The 20872-nt window shown below is 44.7% G+C and overlaps 1 protein-coding gene across 1 annotated transcript; it reads right to left on the bottom strand.

The window, feature by feature from the left end:
* Positions 1–5286: 5286 nt before the first annotated feature.
* On the bottom strand, positions 5287–13069 carry Bpifa2 (BPI fold containing family A member 2). The gene is made up of 9 exons (XM_021156690.1): positions 13033–13069; positions 12103–12231; positions 11442–11583; positions 10801–10908; positions 9871–10023; positions 7624–7705; positions 6887–6950; positions 6368–6442; positions 5287–5459 (listed from the first exon to the last, which is right to left on the bottom strand). The coding sequence occupies exons 2-8, from the start codon at positions 12221–12223 to the stop codon at positions 6405–6407; spliced, it is 708 nt and encodes a 235-aa protein (XP_021012349.1). The 5' UTR covers positions 12224–12231; positions 13033–13069; the 3' UTR covers positions 5287–5459; positions 6368–6404.
* Positions 13070–20872: the final 7803 nt, after the last annotated feature.

Raw genomic sequence — 20872 nt, 5'->3', positions numbered from 1 at the left:
AGTCAAAATATCACAATTTGCAGATGATATGATAGTATATATAAGTGACCCTAAAAATTCCACCAGAGAACTCCTAAACCTGATAAACAGCTTCAGTGCAGTAGCTGGATATAAAATTAAGTCAAACAAATCAGTGGCCTTTCTCTACACAAAGGATAAACAGGCTGAGAAAGAAATTAGGGAAACAACACCCTTCATAATATTCACAAAAAATATAAAATACCTTGGTGTGACTCTAACTAAGGAAGTAAAAGATCGGTATGACAAGAGCTTCAAGTCTCTGAAGAAAGAAATTGAAGAAGATCTCAGAAGATGGAAATATCTCCCATGCTCATGGGTTGGCAGAATTAATATAGTAAAAATGGCTATCCTGCCGAAAGCAAACTCCAGATTCAATGCAATCCCCATCAAAATTCCAACTTAATTCTTCACTGAGTTAGAAAAGGCAATTTGCAAATTCATCTGGAATAACAAAAAACCTAGGATAGCAAAAACTATTCTCAACAATAAAAGAACCTCTGGTGGAATCACCATGCCTGACCTTCAGCTGTACTACAGAGCAATTGTGATAAAAACTGCATGGTACTGGTACAGTGACAGACAGGAAGATCAATGGAATAGAACTGAAGACCCAGAAATGAACCCACACACCTATGGTCACTTGATCTTTGACAAGGGAGCTAAAACCATCTAGTGGAAAAAAAGTATTTTCAACAAATGGTGCTGGCACAACTTGTGGTTATCATGTAGAAGAACGCAAATTTATCCATTCTTGTCTCCTTGTACAAAGTTCAAGTCTAAGTGGATTCAAGACATCCACATAAAACCAGATACACTGAAATTAATAGAGGAGAAAGTGGGGAAAAGCCTTGAAGATATGGGCTCAGGGGGAAAATTCCTGAACAGAACAGCAATGGTTTGTGCTGTAAGATCAAGAATCGACAAATGGGACCTCATAAAATTGCAAAGCTTCTATAAGGCAAATGATACTGTCAATAAGACAAAACGGCCACCAACAGATTGGGAAAGAATTTTCACCAATCCTAAATCTGATAGGGGACTAATATCCAATATATACAAAGAGCTCAAGAAGCTTGAATCAGAAATTTAAATAACCCCATTAAAAATGGGGTACAGAGCTAAGCAAAGAATTCTCAGCTGAGGAATAATGGAAGGTTGAGAAGCACCTGAAAAATGTTCAACATCCTTAATCACCAGGGAAATGCAAATCAAAACAACCCTGAGATTCCACCTCACACCAGTCAGAATGGCTAAGATCAAAAATTCAGATGAGAGCATATTCTGGCGAGGATGTGGAGAAAGAGGAAAACTCCTCCATTGCTGGTGGTATTGCAAGCTTATACAACCACTCTGGAAATCATTCTGGCTGTTCTTCAGAAAATTGGACATAGTATTACGGGAAGATCCAGCAATACCTATCCTGGGCATATACCAAGAAGATGTTCCAACTGGTAATAAGGACATATGCCCTGCTATTTTCATAGCAGCCTTATTTATAATAGCCAGAAACTGAAAAGAACCCAGGTGTTCCTCAACAGAGGAATGGATACAGAAATTGTGGTACATTTACACAATGGAGTACTACTCAGCTATTAAAAACAATGAATTTATGAAATTCTTGGGCAAATGGATGTATCTGGAGGATATCATCCTGAGTGAGGTAACCCAATCACAAAAGAAGTCTATTAGATATGCACTCACTGATAAGTGGATATTAGCCCAGAAACTTAGAATACCCAAGATACAATTTGCAAAACACAAGAAAATCAAGAAAAAAAGAAGACCAAGGTGTGGATACTTCATTCCTCCTGAGAATAGGGAACAAAATACCCATGGAAGGAGTTACAGAGACAAAGTTTGGAGCTAAGACAAAAGGATGGACCATCCAGAGACTACTTCACCCAGGGATCCATCCCATAATCAGCCACCAAATGTAGACACTATTGCACATGCCAGCAAGATTTTGCTGAAAGGACCCTGATATAGCTGTCTCGTGTGACGCTAGGCCAGTACCTGGCAAATACAGAAGTGGATGCTCACAGTCATCTATTAGATGGAACACGGAGCCCCCAGTGGAGTATTTAGACAAAGTACCCAGGGAGCTGAAGGGGTCTGCAACCCTATAGGTGGAACAACAATATGAACTAACCAGTACCCCCAGAGCTCGTGTCTCTAGCTGCATATGTAGCAGAAGATGGCTTAGTCGGCCATCACTGAGAAAAGAGGCCCCTTGGTCTTGCAAACTTTATATGCCCCAGTACAGGGGAACGCCAGGGCCAAGAAGTGGGAGTGGGTGTGTAGGGGAGCAGGGAGGTGGGAGTGTATAGGAGACTTTCGGAATAGCATTTGAAATGTAAATAAAGAAAATACCTAATAAAAAATTGAAAAAAAAAACACCAGTTATGTTATGTGAATATGTTTTTGTTTTAATCCCAGGTGTGGGATATTGAGATGCTTCAGATTGCAAATAGCCAGTAACTATGATTTGTCTTGTGCTCTAGGAGAGATGTGATTTTTGCCAGCTGCAGATAGTTTGCATTTAAAATTACAGAATTTCAGGTGGTGGGGAAAAAATTATGGAATTTCTTGAGAGGGTATAAATGCCAAAGCCATGAGAAGACCAGTAGTGACTGCTCCCACGCTACTGACCCCAATGCTGCTGGTTAGTGCTGCCTTGTTGGCTGCTTTTGCTGTTTCTGATTTGCTGGTTTGCTGGTTGCTGATTGGAGGTATCCTTACAATGACGATTGGACTTGCCCCTAATCAGCAGGAAGTAGTCTAAATAGATCTATACCCACTTTCTCTTCTAACCTTCCTTCTCTCCTACCTAGTGTTGCGTGGTGGTGGAAGGGATTAATGTGGAATACGGGTTGGAAAGTTGGGAGATGGGAGAGCCCAATAAAGAAGCACAAAATAGCAGGTCTACAAATGTCAAATTGGTAGCATCCATTTACAGGGAATTCTCACAACTACTTGTTGAGTCTTCATAGGGTCTCTCAGATAGAGGACCCCTTATTAGCCTGAGCATCCCTGACACAGTGGCCACACTTCCTACTGCACACAGGGCTCCTCCTAGGTGCTGCCCTGTTTTAAGTGTGAAATGCCCCACAAAGGCTCATTTGTTTCAACTTTTGTTCCCAGGCTACTGGTACTGGTTTTGAAGACTAAAATCTTTAGAAGGTAAAGCCTTTTAGGAGAAAATGGATTGCTGAGAGTGGACAGTGAGGTTTTATATCCTGTACCCTCTTTCTACTCACACTCTGACTCTCTACTCTTGATGCAATGTGACCAGCTGACCTTTGGCTCCTGACTGCAATGCCTTCCTTGCCATCACTGAATGTTTGCCCTGGAACCGTAACTCAGACTAACCTCTTCAGGAAATGATTTCTAGCTAGCTATTTATTACAGCCATGAGCAAAGTTCTAAAATGTGTGTCTACAGGTCTCCTTGGAAGACATTCCACATTGCTGGTATTTTGGATTATCAAGTGTCACTTGGGCATCGCCTACATAGATTTATGCACCATCCACTTAGGGGCCCACACCCCTTACTTCACTAAACTGTACATATCTTCATGCTCTGATAATTGCTCTGGAATTTCACAATACAGCTGGCTAAGAGTAGCTGGTCGGTCACAAACACGGCATAGCCTGAGTGGTGTTCTGTCTTGATATTTTCTCTGACAATCGAGTTAGTCCACTCCTTTAAAATTTGGCCTCATTCAGTTTGCCAGGGCATGGGCCAAGCACAGCCACACATGTTCCCTAATGTAGCTGAATGTCTTCTAGCTCATTTCCCCATAGGTTCCTTCTTATGCCCTCTCACATGCTCACGTTTTCCTGTCTGCCTTTGTGTGAGCATTCTGATTTTCACAATTCCCATGGTGTATTAAACTATTCTTAAAAAACTGGTGACACTTCTGTAGCCCACAGCTTCAGACTCTTCTACATGTCTCTTATAAATCAGTTCCAAAGCCCTAAAAATTTGATCCAATTTGCTAGAGCAATGAAGCTCAACTCTGGTACTAATTATCTGTATTGAGTGTTTTCTTGTCACTGTGACCAAACACTTAACAGAAAAAAAAAATTAATGCAGGAAAAGTTTGCTTTGGTTCCATTTTTAGGAGATACAAGTCCATCATGGTGGGGAGAACATGAAAGCTGGAGAGGCATAGTCTGTGGTAGCTGGTAGCATGCCTGGGTCATATCTTGACAGATGATGTAGCAAAACATGGGACCAAAGAGCATCCAGTCTCAAAGGCCTCCAATACAGTGTTACCAGGAGGAGGCCCCATGTTCAAACCTTTGAGCACATGGAAGGCTTTGCAGATTCAAACCATAAAACCCTTCTTGGACACCAAGGACTGGGCCTACAGTTACTGTCCCTGAGTTGTAAGCTTCTCCAGATAGAGGCTTCCTGAGAGAGGTGGATTGTCCTCCAATTCTGTCCCCCCAAAATTTCCTCACACCCTTCATAGCCTATATGGAAAGTGAAACAATCACGAATCTGGAAACATAGAGACCACCATGCTAATTAATCAATGCAGAGTGTCAGAGTCCCTTAATTTTGGCTTGTGCCTAAGAGTGCTTGGAAGTCTCCCAGGGCTGAAGCACAGGAATGACAGTGTTAATGGCATAAAGCACATTTACATAAAAGTTAGAATAGAGTCACATAGTCCGGGCCCTGATGCTTGCTCACTGCATGTCCTACATGAATCACTTCACCTCTGTGCACCTCTGTGTCTTCCTTTTGGCATCAGGATGTGAAGTATTAAGAAGACCTCTTTAGTTGCAGCCTCTATGACAAGGATGGAATCAGGAAGCCCGGATATCACCAGGATCACTGATGTACCCAAGGAGACTAATCTGGGGGTGATATCTAGAAGCTAAGTAGCAATGGAAGAGTTAAGAGAAGGTAGAGAGCATAAGGTCTTGAGATGGCCCTTAGGAAGAGGCAGGCAGGAAAGGCCACAGCCACCTAACCCCGTCTATCTGTTTTCCTGGGTCTCATCAGTCAGGGTGGCGCCAATATACACTTGTGCATGTATAGCTGGCTGGATTGTGTTCTGCCACATTCACACAGTGGCTGTGTGCCCACCCTCTCAATGTTTCTGCTACTCTCTACATTTCTTTTTAAGCTGTGAGCTATCCTCTAAGTTCCTTCTGGCTACAGCTTCAGCACTCATTTGAAATCTCCACCTGGTATATACCCCACACTCTGCCAACAACTCTTATTGGAAGGACTGAGGCAAGTCACACGCCAGAGTGCAGTTAGGATTTTAATGCTGGGATGGTGGTAACAGGTGTGGAGACTACTCAGAGAGGAAGAGAATTTGGAAGGGTCCTTTGGGTGGTCTCAGGTAGACTTTGTGTGGATGATAGTAGCACTTTCTAGAGGGAAATGCCACCAGAAGTAAGATGAAACCACTGGAGAGTAGCCTGGAATGTAAACAGAGAGAGCATCAGGACATTGGCTGCCTCACCAGCAGAGAGAGTAGGCTTCCACCGGGCATTAATTAGATCCAATGGTAGCCTATCCTCGAAGTGTCCACTCAGTCCTACGGTGCCCAGCATGGCTGGGGGCATCTAGAGAGGAGATGCAGATTTCTGGTCTTGTTCTTGCCCCTTGTCCTGGCTACTTCTTATCCCTTCCTCTGGCACAAAGCCACATGGGAAAAGATTAAGTAGAGACCATGCCCAAGCCCGGGTAAGGATTCAACCCATGATCAATGGTCTATGCACAAAGTTAGGACTCAGTCAAAAACTCCCAATTCATTTAGAAACACAGATCCTGGCTCACTCTGGGTTCATGTTGCTGGCTCTGCATTCAGGGTGTACTCAAATTCAGAGTTTAGCCTGGAGTCAAGATCCGGTCTCAATTTCTTTAGTCTTGTGACAGAAACAAACTTAGGCTTGCCCTGGCTTCCTGACAGGCTGCTGTACACAGAACCACAGAGCACAAACCCAACTTTTGTTTCACGAGAACCAACCCCATAGACTCATATAATTGAGTTATATTTTGTAATAACAGTTACAAAAACTATTTGGGAAGGATTGGGAGGTGTCAACATATTGGAGGTGTCACTAGGGTTGAGCTTTAAGATTTCAAAAGGCTATGTCATTGCTAGTTAGCTCTATCTGCTTGGTGACTGAGTAGCAGTACATAAGCTCTCAGCTACTATTCCAGTGCCATGCCTGCCTGCCTGATGCCATGCTTCTCACCATGATAGTCATGGGCCCTAACCCTCGGGAGTTGTGAATCTTAAATCTTGGAATTCTTTTACAATTTCCCTTAGTCATGTTGTTTTCTAATAACAATAGAGAAGTAACTAAGACACTGCCCATACCAGCAGGAGTGTTGTGGCATCCTTCTGTCCTTCCTCTTCAGAGAGCAAGTTGTACCTGTCCTCCCAGTAGATTAGCTGAAGGAACCAAGTCAAGATTAGCCTCAGCCTTTGTCATGGCAAATTGAACAGAAGCCCACCAAACTCGTTTCCTCCCTCCAGTCCATCACTCTGTCACCTGTGTGACCTCAATCAAGTACATCACTATTCATTTGTGCCCCACTGTACAAACTCTTATGAGGACCCAATGAGGTTGTGGAAGACACAGAAGGACTGGGTAAAGAGACATAGCCATAGAAGGACCACCTCCAGAGCCTGACACCATTGGTGCCTGTTTCCTGTTGTCCGAGAAACTCTGTCAAGCATGAGAAGATAAGGCTCAAATGAAGCTTCCAATGAGAAGAGGAGGAGCCAAAGGTCCACCTTGGTCAGGATGCAAAATCCCTTTATCCCTGTATGGGGCACTCCTACAGCTCTTGCCTTGGTCCATAGAAAACACTCCATCCCCAGGCTATGACTTACAGAGGAGACTCTGAAGAACACTTGGATTCAGTATGCTGAAGATGTACTGAAGCAATGGACATAGCTGAAAGACAAAAAGAAGGTGGGGGGAGGTAGAAGGAGAAAAAGAAGGGAAACAAATGAGACTTTGCTGGGAACACATTGCCCACCTACCCACAAACAGAGGGACTAATTTCCAGGATCTGAGAACAGTTAACTTTGCAATCTGGATCTATGTAATTGCGGCAGTCTGAATCAGAAGTGTCCCAGGCTACTAAGACCCTGCCATCTCAGGATACCAGAAGTTCAGGATCCGACAATCTAGCATCCAGAACCCCAATACCCCAGACTCCTAAAAACCTTGAACTCTTGAACCCCAGAACTTTAAGATCCTCAGAAGGCTGAAGCCTTTGGGGAGGCCCGAATCCTAGTTTCCTGCAGGTTCTCATTCAGAGGTGCCTAAATATAGATGTCTAAATAAGGGCGTATTGATTGCAAGAAAACCTTAGCTTTTATCGAAAATGTGCTGTGTGTATGTGGTTAAAGCTCAAGGCAGGACCTGTGATTTCTCCCTCGGCAGCTCAGCTACTGAGGAGAAGGAGGAGGAAGAGGAGGAGGAGGAGAAGCCTGTAGACCTCTCAAATAAAAGTCTGCCCCTCCCAGAAAAAAAAAACTGTCCAGAGACCCCAACCACACCTACAGATAATTCTGCTTCCCATACCAGGCCTGGTTCTAGGTGCCAAGAGCTGAGGACTTACGAAGTTTTGCAGGAGGGTTGACAATGTACTTGTAAGGAGGGTAGAGGCATCATCCAGAATCTTGTTGACGATGGGTAATCGTCTGGAAAAGAAGAGATTTCTAAAGCTTGGCCAAGAGTTCAGTATAGATCAGAGAGTCTTCTGGAGTTCAGGTGACCCACAGCCTTGCTCGGTAGTCTCACTTCAGTTTGTCAGGATGGACCATCCCTGAGCAACTGAGCATCTCATGACTAAGTCGCTGCTTCCTCAGTGTCTGAGTGCTCATCAAAGCCCTGACAGGGTACTATTCACTCAGTCTCTATTTACAGAGCACGAGGCTCAACCTTGGGACTTGGGGGGTGGGGGGGGAGGCTTTAAACCTCCTTCATAAACAGGTCTCACTGAAGTTGCTTCTTCCTACTCTCAACTATCCTCCAGTTGTTATTTCCTGGGGCAGCCCATGCTAAGTGTGCACTGAAGGGAGGGGTTTCATACTATGGCCCACAAAGTATGATGGTCTGTGTAGAGCTCTTCATTGTTCTTGAACTCATGAACAGACCAAATACTTTTTTGCATGCCTTTTCCTCATAATATGTTCCATGAAGCAGAGAGCCTATGTTTTCACCAAATTGTTCTCCAGAGCTTAGAACAATGTCTGCCTAGAACAGAGCAAATGTTTTGGTGACAATGAGTGAGGGGGGTAAGTAGATAACTTAGTCCACAAAGTCTTCACCTTGTAAGCACAAGGACCTGAGTTGCCTTTCCAGTGTCCATATTTTTAAATAGAAAGAAATGCCATCTGATAGCAAATACATGTAATCTAGCACCGGAAAGACAGAAATGTTCAGATCCCTGAGATAACTGGGATAGCTGGGATATTCCAGATAACTGGTCAACCACCTTAGCCTACTTGCTGAGCTCTAGGCCACTGACACATGTGTGTGTGTGAGTCCACACACAAACATACTCCACCCACCCAAAATAAGTAAGGAAAGGTCTCATTAAATATACAGTGATACCTTGTATGGTGTCACCCACCTTTGCATCCAGTCCTCAGGAGACAGAGCAGGTAGATCTCTGAGAATGAAGCTAGCCAGTGCTTTACAATGAGACTGTGTCTCAAAATATGTATGTACACAAAAGACATCAGAGACTAGTAGTTGAAGTTTAAGGGTATATTCTTATAAGAAAAAGGAGACATAATCTAGCAAAGACCCTGAAACATGAAAATATGAAAAGAGTTGGAGTACACAGAAACATGTTTTGCATAAGCAGAACATCCATGCAAAGGTACTGTATGTATGTATGTATGTATGTATGTATGTATGTAGCACAAAACAAAAGCCAATGAGTCTAAATGCAAAGGTGCATTATGACAGCCTTCTTGGCCATGTGTGTTCAGAAGCAGTGGAACAGCATGAATTGCCTGGGGCTCCTGGGCAAACTGAGGTCCTGTCATTGATTTGAGATCAAATCTTTTGTAGAGGAGGATGGGTGGTCTAAGGACATGGCTATCAAGGCTGGAAACAGAGCCCATCCTCCATTTCTGACCAAGGATTCCCAACCCCAGCCCTTGAGTCATAGACCATGTTTTCTCTCCCAGACATTGGGTAGTATCACCTCTTCTCACCCCTGCCTTACCCAAAACTGTTTTACTAAGCATACAAATAAAGGCGCAGATTTTGAGGATCAGTGGGGATCTGTGATGGAAAAGGACAGGGATAGGATGTTGAGATCTCATTGCAGAAAATTTTCATAGGGTAAAGATTGCTTCAGGACAATCAGAGCCCATGCTAGCATCTAATTTTCCAACTGTGTTCCACCTCCAGGTAGATGTAATGTTAACATCTTCAGAACCATGAGGCACATTGACCCAGCAGAAAGACACCATAACTAAATACATGATTGTAGCTAGAGAGGTCCATCCTCCTGCTTCAGCCATGGAAAGGAACCATCCCTAGAGACTCGTGTGTTATGGTTCTTGAGCCCTTATGATGTTCCAGTCTCTTTGCTAAACACATGTTTTCTCTTATCTTTATTCCACTAGAGTAAGAATCTCTACTGCTCAAATGCACAGATGGGGAAACTGAGGCCTCAAAAGATGAAGCTTCAGAGAAACAGAGTTGAAAATGTTGACACAGTTGATTCTTGAGGCTATTCTGGTTGTGTGTTCTACAATACTGCTTCCCAGGTGTAAGAATAGGATTAAATCCAGGAGTCCTAAAGTCTCCCTGAGAGCCCAGCTCTGCTGAAATGAATAAGCCTTACCTTCCCAACAAGGAAATGGAGATTTTATCTGTATTACTGGAGCATTTGCCTATGGTCACCTCAGGAAGGCCAGTCTGGGCATTGGTTTTAATAGAGAGTGAATTTATGAGGTCCAAGGAAAAAGAAATGTCGACCGCCTTGCCAATGACAGGCCTGCAGAAAACAAGAGTCACACACAGGTCTAGAAGCCTCCGCAAGTTGCCCTAGTTTTCATCTATCTGTGTGGCCCTAATCCAGTGTGTCTCTGGGGGCAATGTTATAAATGGGTGACATGTGTTCAATGCCAACATTGTAACAGTAGTATTAACATGTTACATATTCTCTACAAAATTTATATATTTATATTAAACTTCCTTGGGCCATGCATGTTTAGTACATGCAAGATTTTTGCTTGGCATGAGACTAACACTTAAAACAATTGCTAACATTTTGTAACATAATTGTAACATAACATAAACTACCTGTGGACATTCACTTATAAACATTGTACACTTATAAACAGTACTAGAAAAGAATCATACTCCTTTTTTTTTTTAAGTGAAAGATCCTGGGCATACAGAGGTTAAGTGACTATCCCTAGGATCTTACAGCTCATGCCTTTATAAGTGCATGAAATACAAACATTCCTGAGCCCCCAGTGGTGACTATTTGAGGCCAGGGTCACACATATACTAGGTAAGTGTTCTCTCTGAAGGATTCCCCCCCCCCCATCTCTAGATATCTCTAAATGAGAGATCTAGAAAAATGTAAATTCTTGGAGATTAACATGGTCAATCTTCATTAAAGGTTGGAATTTTAGGCCTCAGAGGGTCTCCTCTTTTATAGATTAGGAAACTAGAGCCAGAAGTCACATCGTAGCTGGAAATTAAATGCCTACTAAAATTGGCCATATTGCACTGCACCCTCAAAATCCAAGTGACATATACTCACAGAACCAAGGAGGCTTCCCCAGCCACGGGCACCGTCAGCTCAATGCCATTGCCATCGGAAGACAGCCCAGCTTGAAAATCCAGGATTTTGAGGTTATTGAGTTTCAACCTGCCCGAAACACACACATGCCCTCTTGTCCTGCCTCTTTGCAGCATTTGCACCTCTTGTCATCACCCTCCTGTCCCTCCTACATCCTGTGCAGAAGCGTGAGCCTCCATGCTCTCAGGCACAGTGCACTCAGGGAGGGAAACTATAGGCAGCAAAGACAGAACCTGAATCCAGGACTATGTGACTCAGTGCTTGGGACTGGAGGCTATGAATTCTAGCTAGCTGTCCCTTGAAGAAACTTAGATTTTTACTATATTTGAAAAAGAAATGTGTTTTCATGAGAATGCCTTTAGGTACCAAGATTCATGTGGAGATGAGATCAATAGAATGTTCAACTTGAGCCTTAAGTCACTGACTGTGGAAACCTGGAGATGTGAACTGTCCCTGTAGCCCTGCCTCAGACATACTCGACTTCTAATGAACCTTGCCTCAGAACTCCTCAGCTCTGTGGGGGAATAAGAGGCTTATCCATCTCTTGTTGATATTGAGTAGTCAGATAGTCCCTTTCCCAGAAGCAAAGAACATCAACTCACGATAAACCATTCAACCGTGTAAAGTCTTTTAAATTGCCAACGTCCACTGTGTTCAACGCTTCTAGAATGTTGCTCTTGGCTGATGGCCAACTTGTGGCTTGCTGAATCGACCCGGTATCCAGAATCAGGTTCTGAGGGACATCTGTCAAAAACAGTCATCAGTCAGTGTCCTGCACCACTAGGGAGTGGGCTTCCATCCTCCTGGTTTCAGAGAAGTCAGTTTCCCTGTGCTGTATCATCAGTCCCTGCAACAACCCAGTCAGGACAGGATTGCCAGTCTCCTTTGTATAGATGAGGAACCTGAGCCTCCTAAGGTTAGGAAAAGTGTCTACACAGCTGGATCCATGCACTGGGATAGGGGAATTCTTGTCAACAGCTACTATAATTTAAAATGCAAACCTTTTAAATTTTTGGAATCTCACTTTTAAGAATTTATCCTGTGCCAATATATATTGGCAAGTCTCTATTAGGGTAACATCCCAGCACTGTTTTTTTCTAAACAGATAGGGGCAACGCAGGAGTTGAATAGCAGCACATTTCTCAGTGTACCACCCACAAAAGACAACACCACCCTCTCCCAGCAGCCTCTGCAATTGCAGGCATGATACTTATTAGAGTTTCTCCTGGGACCAGATAGCTGAAGGGACCTATATTAACTCACCTTCAGAGGGAAGATTCAGAATATTCAAATTATTCACAGCTTTGCCAAGTTCACCAAGAAGTGACTCTGAGTTCCCAATGAGCAGGCCACACAAGACAACAAGGCTCCCAAGTTGGAACATCTTTGGTTCTGACAAATGGAGAGTCATAGCAGGAAGAAGAAATAAAAACCCACAATTAGTGCCTGCCTCTCTCACGCTTACCTTTCAACAAGACAGTTGCGCTTCTCTTCACAATAGGTAAGAAACGGAGCCAGTGGATATGCCCGCCCTCAGGAGTGGATGAAGTAGAGCCCAATCTGCAATGGAATTTTATTCAGCCACAATGAAAAATGAAATTGTGGCATTTCAGGAAATGGATGGAACTGGAAGTTATTGTGCTTAGCAGTTCAGAGAGGCAAAATAACCTATTTTCTGTCATCTGCAAATGAGGTTCAAATGTGTGTGTATCTATAACATAATATATTCATGTACATATACATATGCAACACATTCCCTGCCTTGCCTGTTCACTTTCCTAAGCTATAATTCTGTTTAGATGTTACAGCAAAACTTCACACCTTCTATGAAGCCAGCTTCAGACCCCTCCCCAGAGAGCACATCTAGGTTCCTCCACTGCCTTTCTCCACCAAACTTGGAGCAGCACAGTCCCTAGGGGAAATAGCTATGTCTTCTGTCATTATTGAGCCTATACTCTAGTAGGAAGCCTTTCTCTATAAACTAAGACAAGTCATTGATGAATAAAATCTGATCCCTAAACAGAACCCACATGAGTCTAGGTTGTTGTTAGTCTGACACAATATCATCTATGTCTTCAAATTTGTTAGAGTCAAAACTTTACCAACACAAACAGTGCCTTCCCTCTGCTTCTTGCCCCAAAGCCTCCTGAAGACTCTCAGATGGGAACTCAGTTTAGTGGAGTCACTACTCACTGCTTTGGAGAAGGATGCACACGAGATCCTTGTTTCTCTGCACGATCTCCTGGGATTCTAGGGTGACCTTATATTGTGGTCCCAGGATGAGAATCAAGCCCTATTTCCTGGATGTTCTAAAGATACTCCAAAGAAAATATCTAAGGTTAGCCAAGATATTCCAACCCAAAGGTCACCCAGGATGCTTGGGTGACAGTGATGGACCTTGTGCCAAGTTCAAAGCCCTATGTTGTCAAACTTGAGACTGCCAACAAGGGGTCAGTTCAGTATTGTCTAGAAAGAAGATCCAGAATGAATCAATGGAAGAATGTTCTGTTGGGATGGCTCGAAGTATTTGCTTAGGCTAGCCCAGTCATCTTTTGAGAACTCAATAAAAAAAAAAAAAAAAAGCCAACGCTTCTGTTTGTCCAATTGTGGCTCTCAGGTGTCCCAGACCATGCTTCCTATGCACCTGACCCATGTCCAAGAGCTTCAACCACCTCTGCTGGGGTGAGGCAGCCTCTGTGAGGGGCCAATAATGACATTCCTCACTCTTTCACTGACTCAAGCATCTGTATTTTAAACCAGATTTCTAGATGATTTTGTTTAATGCTGCCAGAAAGCTATTATTTCTCAAAATAGAAAATTCCAACAATCCTAAAAATAAAAGGAGGGGGAAAGTAGGTTCGTGGTCACTGTGCTGAGGAGGGTTAGTCATGGAACCAGCAGGACTGGGGGAATGATTCACATCTGTCCTAGCTTGACATTGGCCATGACTGTAGTGTGTCTCTGTGAGCCACATACTGCCAATGGATTAGAAGTAGATGATATGTGAATTCACCAGCCAGGATGTCTGTGGTCCGAAGGGAGGAATCGAGTTCCCCTGGTTTCAGAATAAACCATAGAAGCTAGGGGGGAATTATAATCTGAGGTGAAAACTCAGCAACTCCATCTAGGGTGGGGTATTGCTGGATCCAGGTTCCCAAATGATTCCATGTTCTTAATACTGGCTTCATTCTCTGATGCACTTTACCAGATAAAGTAACTGAAAATGTTTTGGTGAAGGGGGGGGTGGTGGTGCGTGGAGACCCAACTCCTATGTGGGTAGAGAGGTGGTGCATTGCCATCGGTGAGGAGCTAACGTAATACTCTGATGGAGGCTCCATCGTCCAGGTAAAATGTATGTGAGCAAGATGTGTCAGCCAACAGGCACTTGCTCCCCTGGAGTAAGGACCCATGTTTGTTCTCCAGAGTCCAAGTAAAAGTAGGAGGGGACAACGCCTGATAGTTATCCTCTGACCTCAACGTGTACGCTATCATATGTGCACCTGCACTCACACACGAACAACACACACGCACATACACATAAAAGCAAGAAACTGGTAACTCTCAGGTCAACTAGATTGTGGCCTCTGAACAAAGTAGATGTGTCATCTCCTCAGGATATTGGGTACAGAAGCAGCAGGACTGTGTGTCTCACGAGTGACCTCCAGCTCACGTTTACTGAGCTCACCCCACTGTGAATTTCAGAGCCCCAACTCTACCTCGAACACTGTGGCTCACGCCCACAGCTCTTCACAGTGTGGACTGAAGAAGCATAAACCCCTATGAATAGCCATGACCACTGTTTTTTATTTACCATCAGGAGCTGTCCTGCTCCATCTTGTTCTGTTTCCCAGTGACCTGATAGGAGGTTCAGACAGGAAGGGGCTGTGGCTGCAATGAGAAGGCAGGGCCTGTGCACCAGGGGAGCACGAGTGCAGCTGTTTCAGCAAATGGCCTCCTGGGGGCAGCAGTGAGCAGTTCTTGTCCTTCCTAGAGGTTGATACAGACATCTGCCTGCTGTCTGCTTGCCATTCAGGTTAGATACACCTCTTTAATAAGCCTGATGATTGTCAGGACGTTCATTTGAGTCTCATTTTTCAGTGGAAGAAACAGGTTTCTGAGAGGCCCTCAGCTGTCAAGGTTGCACAAGGGTAGAAATCCAGTGATTGGGTCCTTCCACCTACATCAGGCTGTGGATAGTCAGCAGAACAGGAATGTCCCTAGTCTTGTATATTGTGTCTTCCACAGGCCCCATTGTTTGGACTGGTAACCAAGTCCTAGGCACATGAAAAGCCAGAAAAACACAGAAACAGGTGGGAGCTGAGCCTTGGGCTGAAGAACAGGACAGAGCTGGGCCACTGCTATTTAGCAAGACTTTAGGGCCTGACCTATTTGAGGTTCTTGTTTGTCCTTGTCCCCTCCTCACAGAGTCCGTCCCCCATCCCCATTCCCTTCTCAGAGAGGGTGGGTTCCCCCTGGATAGCTTTCCACTCATCAAGTCTCTTCAGGATTAGGGGCATCCTCCCCAACTGAGGCCAGACTATGCAGCCCTGTTGGGGATTGGATACTGTAGTCAGGCTACCGCTTATTGGAGCACCCACATGGAGACTGAGCTGCACGTCTGTTTCACACGTGCCAGGTGCCTCGGACTGGCCTATGTATGCTCTTTGGTTGGTGGCTCAGTCTCTGAGAGCTCCCACAGGTCTCTTAGTTGACTCTGTTGGTCTTCCTGTGAGGTTCCTATCCCCTTCAGGGTTTTCAATCCTTCCCACAGCTCTCCCACAATAGTCCCTGACCTCCATCCACTGTTTGCCTGTGGATATCTGTTTCTGTTTCAGTCAGTTGCTGGGTGGACCTCTCAGAGGATAGTTATGCTAGGCTTCTGTCTGCAAGCATAACAGAGCATCATTAGTAGTGTCAGGAATTGATGCTTGCCTGTAGGATGGGTCTCAAGTTGGGCCAGTTATTGGTTGACCATTCTTTCAGTCTCTGCCCCATCTTCGTTAGGGCCTGTCCTTAACATGAGGTGACCAAAGCAGAGGACATTATGACCTTGTAATTCTGTAAGCTAAGGTAGTCAGAGTCTGCTGTGGCCTTGCCACAGCTGGCTTCTGTATGGAGACCCTCTTTTTGGCTGGCTGCCACCATGTTCCACAAATCAATGAGAATCCTGTTTCCAGCTATGGGTCACAGGGCCAAGGACCGTTGCACAATCTTGTTAAGTAGGGATTTTCACACTCCAGGAACACAGACTGGGGATGCTGGAGTTAGAGTGGTGACATCAGGCCTGCTGCTGGTGTCTATCCCCAGCTGCCTCAGCTGCTATATGGGTAAACCCCTTGTACCTGCATCTCCTTAGTATAAAGGGCAGGCAAGTGTCTAAGGCATCGTGAGGGTGGCAAGGGACTTGTGAGGAGATGCTATCAATGGGACTTGGAAGATTTGAGTTCAAATCCTCATTCTTTCCACTGCTGGCTACATGACCTGGGATGGGGTTATCTCTTCCTCTGTGAAGTGAGACTGGGAACTTCAGCTTACCTCCTCATTATCCCTGTGTAGATAAGACAGTAGGAAACCTATGTGAGTGCCTTCACACTGGGCAGGCTGTGCTGCGGACACTCCTGACAATGTCTGACATTACATTACATAGCAAAGGGCTCTTGTTGGGGAGAGGTTAGGCTGTCAGAAGTCATCCCAAGTCTGTGCTGACTGCTCCAAGTCACCTTGGAATGAGCATCCATCAAGTGTACAGGAAGTCTCCTCTAATGGAAAATACTTGGCTGTTGGAGACAAAAGACTGGGGCCATATGGGCCGTGGGATAAATTTCTCATTGAAAATCTCCAGTGAAGCATTAAGGATTAGCTGTCCCAGGATAGGACTTCCTACATCCAATACAACTACTAATCCCAGCTATGGCAGCTTCCTGCTCTCCCTAACCCCGGCACTTAAGCAATGAGCTGGTACTTTTTCCCTGTCACCACTCAGGTCCCTGTTTGGAAAAAGCTACTAGGACCAGAGAGGCTGGGGTCACTCAGGAACCAGGCCAGGCTGAAGGCTAGGGGATCTGCTCCCCAGACTTGCCTCACTCATAAAGACAGAGCAGCCAGACCCCAGACCTTCTTGCAGGACAACCCCAAATCAGCTGTTAACACCACCCACCGAGGCAATGTCTTTTTGCACTTCTGTAAGTTCCATATTGCTGAGTTATAACCCAGCTGCAATGTTTCTTTTCTTTAAGAAAGAATGGAAGGAGAGAGACAGACAGAGACAGAGACAGAAAAAGAGAACTCATCCACTTTACCCCAGTTCTCACAGTTGAACCACCAGCAGGGAAGTTTTTGTATATATATATATATATATATATATATATATATATATATATATATATATAAAATGTTGAAGCATCTGCCATTTTATCACAACTGAAAGTAGCAATTAGTGAAACTGTACAACCTTAGTGGCTGAGGGTTTTTTTTTTTATTTCACTTTCATCAATGTTGGCACACACACTCACAATTGTATCCATAAAGCAATGTCTCTTGGGTCTAGAGAGATGGCTGGCTCAGTGGTGAAGAACATTCACTTCTGTTGGGAAAGTCAGAAGACCCACAAAGCAGCTTATAATTTCCTGTAACTTCCTATGCCCAGGGATTCAAAGCCCTCCTCTCCCGTCATCAGGGATCTGCACACACATGATGCACATAAGGTCATGCAAGCAAAGACACTAACACCCAAAATAAATAAACCTTAAAAACAAAACATTGCTCTGAGCCCTGTCAATCCAGATTACACAGAGCCCCTCTGACCATGGCCTGGAAGATGGAACCTAAGAAAGGGCCTTTCCCACTCTCAACTGGGATTTTTGTTCAGTGGCATGTTCCCTGAGCATTTGCTGAAAGCTTTCAAAGGAACCTGAAATTGGACCTGGAGAGAGTTCTTGGTGGGTCTGGCTCCTCTGAGTCATTGGAGATCTGAGAGTCTTGCTATTAACAGCTTTGTCACTAGAGCTGGCCCCTGAAGTATAATGGGTGACAAGTATTTGAGGGAGGAGAGAAGCATGAGAAATAAAGGAAAGTGGAGGGACCACAGAGAGAATAGGGTGATGCAGAGAGGGAAGGGGAGAACTAGAGGGAGGGTGTGAGGGGAAAGGAGAGTCAAGATAGAAACAGAGAAGAGACAATGAAAGGGAGGAAGAGGAAGAAGAGATGGGGCAAGAGACAATGGTGGGGTGTCCTGAGAGCGCAGGTACTGAAGGCTGGACCAGGGTCCCTAGGCTCTCCAAGACACAGTGATGGGGTACCCTGAGAGTGCAGGTACCAAAGGCTGGACCCAGTATCCCTAGGCTCTCCAAGACACAATGGTGGAGTATCCTGAGAGTGCAGGTGTTAAAGGCTTGACCCAGGGTCCCTAGGCTCTCCATGTCATCCACAGGTCCTGCCTGTTTATTACCTTTGGCTGATAGCTTAGCTGCTCCCACAGTGAGGATTGAGTTGGTGGCCCCTATGCAGTGGTCAGTTGGTTGAGCTCCTCTGTGCTCTTCCTGACTCCCTAAGATTTGATTTATAACCTATCCTTTGCTCTGCATCAGCTTCCAGGACCTTCCTGGGGCAGTGGTCCTGCCTTTATGCATCCATCTGTCCTTCCTCCGTTCTTCCATGTCAAAGTGTCTTGCACTGGAACCTCTGATCCTTTTGATAACTATTCATTAGCTTCTGCTTGATAAATGAGTTAGAGTCAATAATGAAGAATCTAAGTTCTTGTCCCAGCACTGGGGGCCTTCCTGGACAGTCAACAAGGCCCAATAGCCAGCTAGCTCCCCACTGAAGGGAAGTTCCTTAGCTTCTCTAGCACCGTGTATGTGTTCATGGAGGAAGATCTGAGTGATGGAGAAGGGTCATTGTGTAGAGATAAGCATGCATCCAGACAGAAAGACAAAGACTGTGATCTTGCATACAGGTAAAATCTGAAAATGGTAACACTCAAATACACAGAGGATAACATGATTGTCACCAAGGCAGTGGAGAAAATGACACTATCAAGGCAAAGGTGGGAGTGGGATCAGAAATGGAGATTAGAAGACAAAGTCCTAGGTCTGTGAGATGAGCGTGTCTAGGTATGTAATATACCATGAAGACAGGATGTCACCCCAGGTGGGAGTTGTATAGGGCTCAAGTCTTCTCGCTAATAGCACTGGAGAAACCAGATATTTTAAACACATGGACTTTTCTCTTCAACAGAAGGGATTTATACCTGTGCCTGATCAGAAAGCTGGAAATGGATGTAGTTTATAACCTGGTGATTTTTGCTGTCTGTAAGACTAGACCTCACTAGAATCTCCATGCTATCATACTTATGCTAGACTCTTTCCCAGCTCCTGAGCAGTGCTTGTCAGTCAATAGAACCCATTGTTATGAAAGAGGGTCTATGCACTTTGCAAAAGAGTTTAGTATTTTACTTATCCCGGATCTTTTCTTCCTGGATCTTTATCCTGAACATTATTTCTCAGTCAATAGAACCATTCTTGTGGAAGAGGGCACATATACTTTGCAAAGGCATTTTAATGTAGTCATGCCTTAAGCTTTATTGTGATAATTTTCATAAGAAAGCTTTTTCTCAAAGTCGTGCTCTGCTTAAATATGTCAAAAATAAACTGCTTGTGGTCAAACTCTCAAAGTTTGAACCAACACCAGGTAGCGAAGCTGTGTTGAGCCAGATTTCCTTCTTGCCTCACATGGGCTGTCCCTCTGCCACTCATGGCACTTGTAGATATCCCCACCGGGAGTCATGCTACCTGAGTACATTTTAGCTGTCTCATAAATACAATATATGTGATATAATATATTTGTTTTTCAAGGCATAGTTGGTTAAAGGAATATGTGCTGGTCTTTCTCTTCTGCCAGTCTGACTGCTTCAGGCTGAGGACCCTCGTGCTGCCCTGTGTATCCACAACTGTCAGCCTGGGGCTGGCTTCTGCTGGGTCCCAACAAATACCATACTGAGTAAACGTGGCAAAAGAAAGCTATGGAATAAGCACATGAGCTGACTGGGTGGTCGGGAGCTGGTGATGAGACCCAGAACCCAGCAAGCATCCATCTCCCACCCTCTCCATCCCAAGCCTCGGTTTCAGCTGCAGTCAGCACATGTCTATCCTCAGGCAGGGCCTGGAGGAGGGAATGCACTGAAAGATCTCCTCTATAGTGACAGCCTCCAGGAAATGACCTCTTACTCTTTTCTGCATCAGTTCCTCCTGGCACCAGAGCAAGGCCTGAGGATGTCACATGTCACAATTGCAAATCCTCTCTGTCCTTTAGAGCATCTCTTATGTAACCACCTCACTCTTTGATACACACACACACACACACACACACACACACACACACACACACATCAAGCAGAAGATACAACCCCAAATGACTTAAGGTACAAAGAGGGCTCTTGAAATGTCATGGATTCCAGGCACTCAAAGGAAATCTTCAGGACCATATTTACTCTGTGACTGGGCTCTGATTTCTTCTGCACTGACTTCAAGGTGACTTTAACAAGGGAAAGGCAGAGACAACCAGCAGGAATTTAGTAACCTCGGTAGTTAGAAGTCGTTTCTTCCCTAGCATCCGTTTGAGCCTTCTAGAACTCATTCCCACCAGCCCTGCTAAGGTCACTCTAAAGTAAACATCATATCCAGGGTGAGGAAAACACCTGTGGGTCAATATGAAGATATGATTCCTGCAGAGAAAGCCGTGGCAGAGGACAGAGGAGGGATGAAGAGCAGAGAGCATGGCCGGGGTAAACTAGCCAGGGTGTGGGTATTCCTATCCATTGCCTCCCTCTGCGTGTTGCCCATGGAAGACCCACTGAGGGCCTGTCTGCAGGGCTGACTGCAGGAACCACACAGGCAGAGGAGTGGGTATACCCCAAAACAAGTATTTTGCTTTTGTACCATCAGTCTCTCCCCACCTTGGAGTCTCTGCCCAAAGCTCTAGCATCCAAGAGGTTTGTATGGGTGTCCAAGGCTCAGCAGGGAAGGAGGAAACTGGA

Source organism: Mus caroli, chromosome 2, assembly GCF_900094665.2.
Source record: "Mus caroli chromosome 2, CAROLI_EIJ_v1.1, whole genome shotgun sequence".
NCBI classification, from domain to species: domain Eukaryota; kingdom Metazoa; phylum Chordata; class Mammalia; order Rodentia; family Muridae; genus Mus; species Mus caroli.
This window is presented reverse-complemented; position numbering and strand designations above follow the sequence as displayed.

Coding starts and splice junctions, on each gene's coding strand:
- Bpifa2 (XM_021156690.1), bottom strand. CDS start 12,223: ATGTTCCAACTTGGGAGCCTTGTTGTCTTGTGTGGCCTGCTCATTGGG. Junction 7,706..9,870: donor TCCATTTCCTTGTTGGGAAG/GTAAGGCTTATT, acceptor CTTCTTTTCCAG/ACGATTACCCATCGTCAACA. Junction 6,443..6,886: donor TGTTCTTCAGAGTCTCCTCT/GTAAGTCATAGC, acceptor TGGTTCCTTCAG/CTAATCTACTGGGAGGACAG.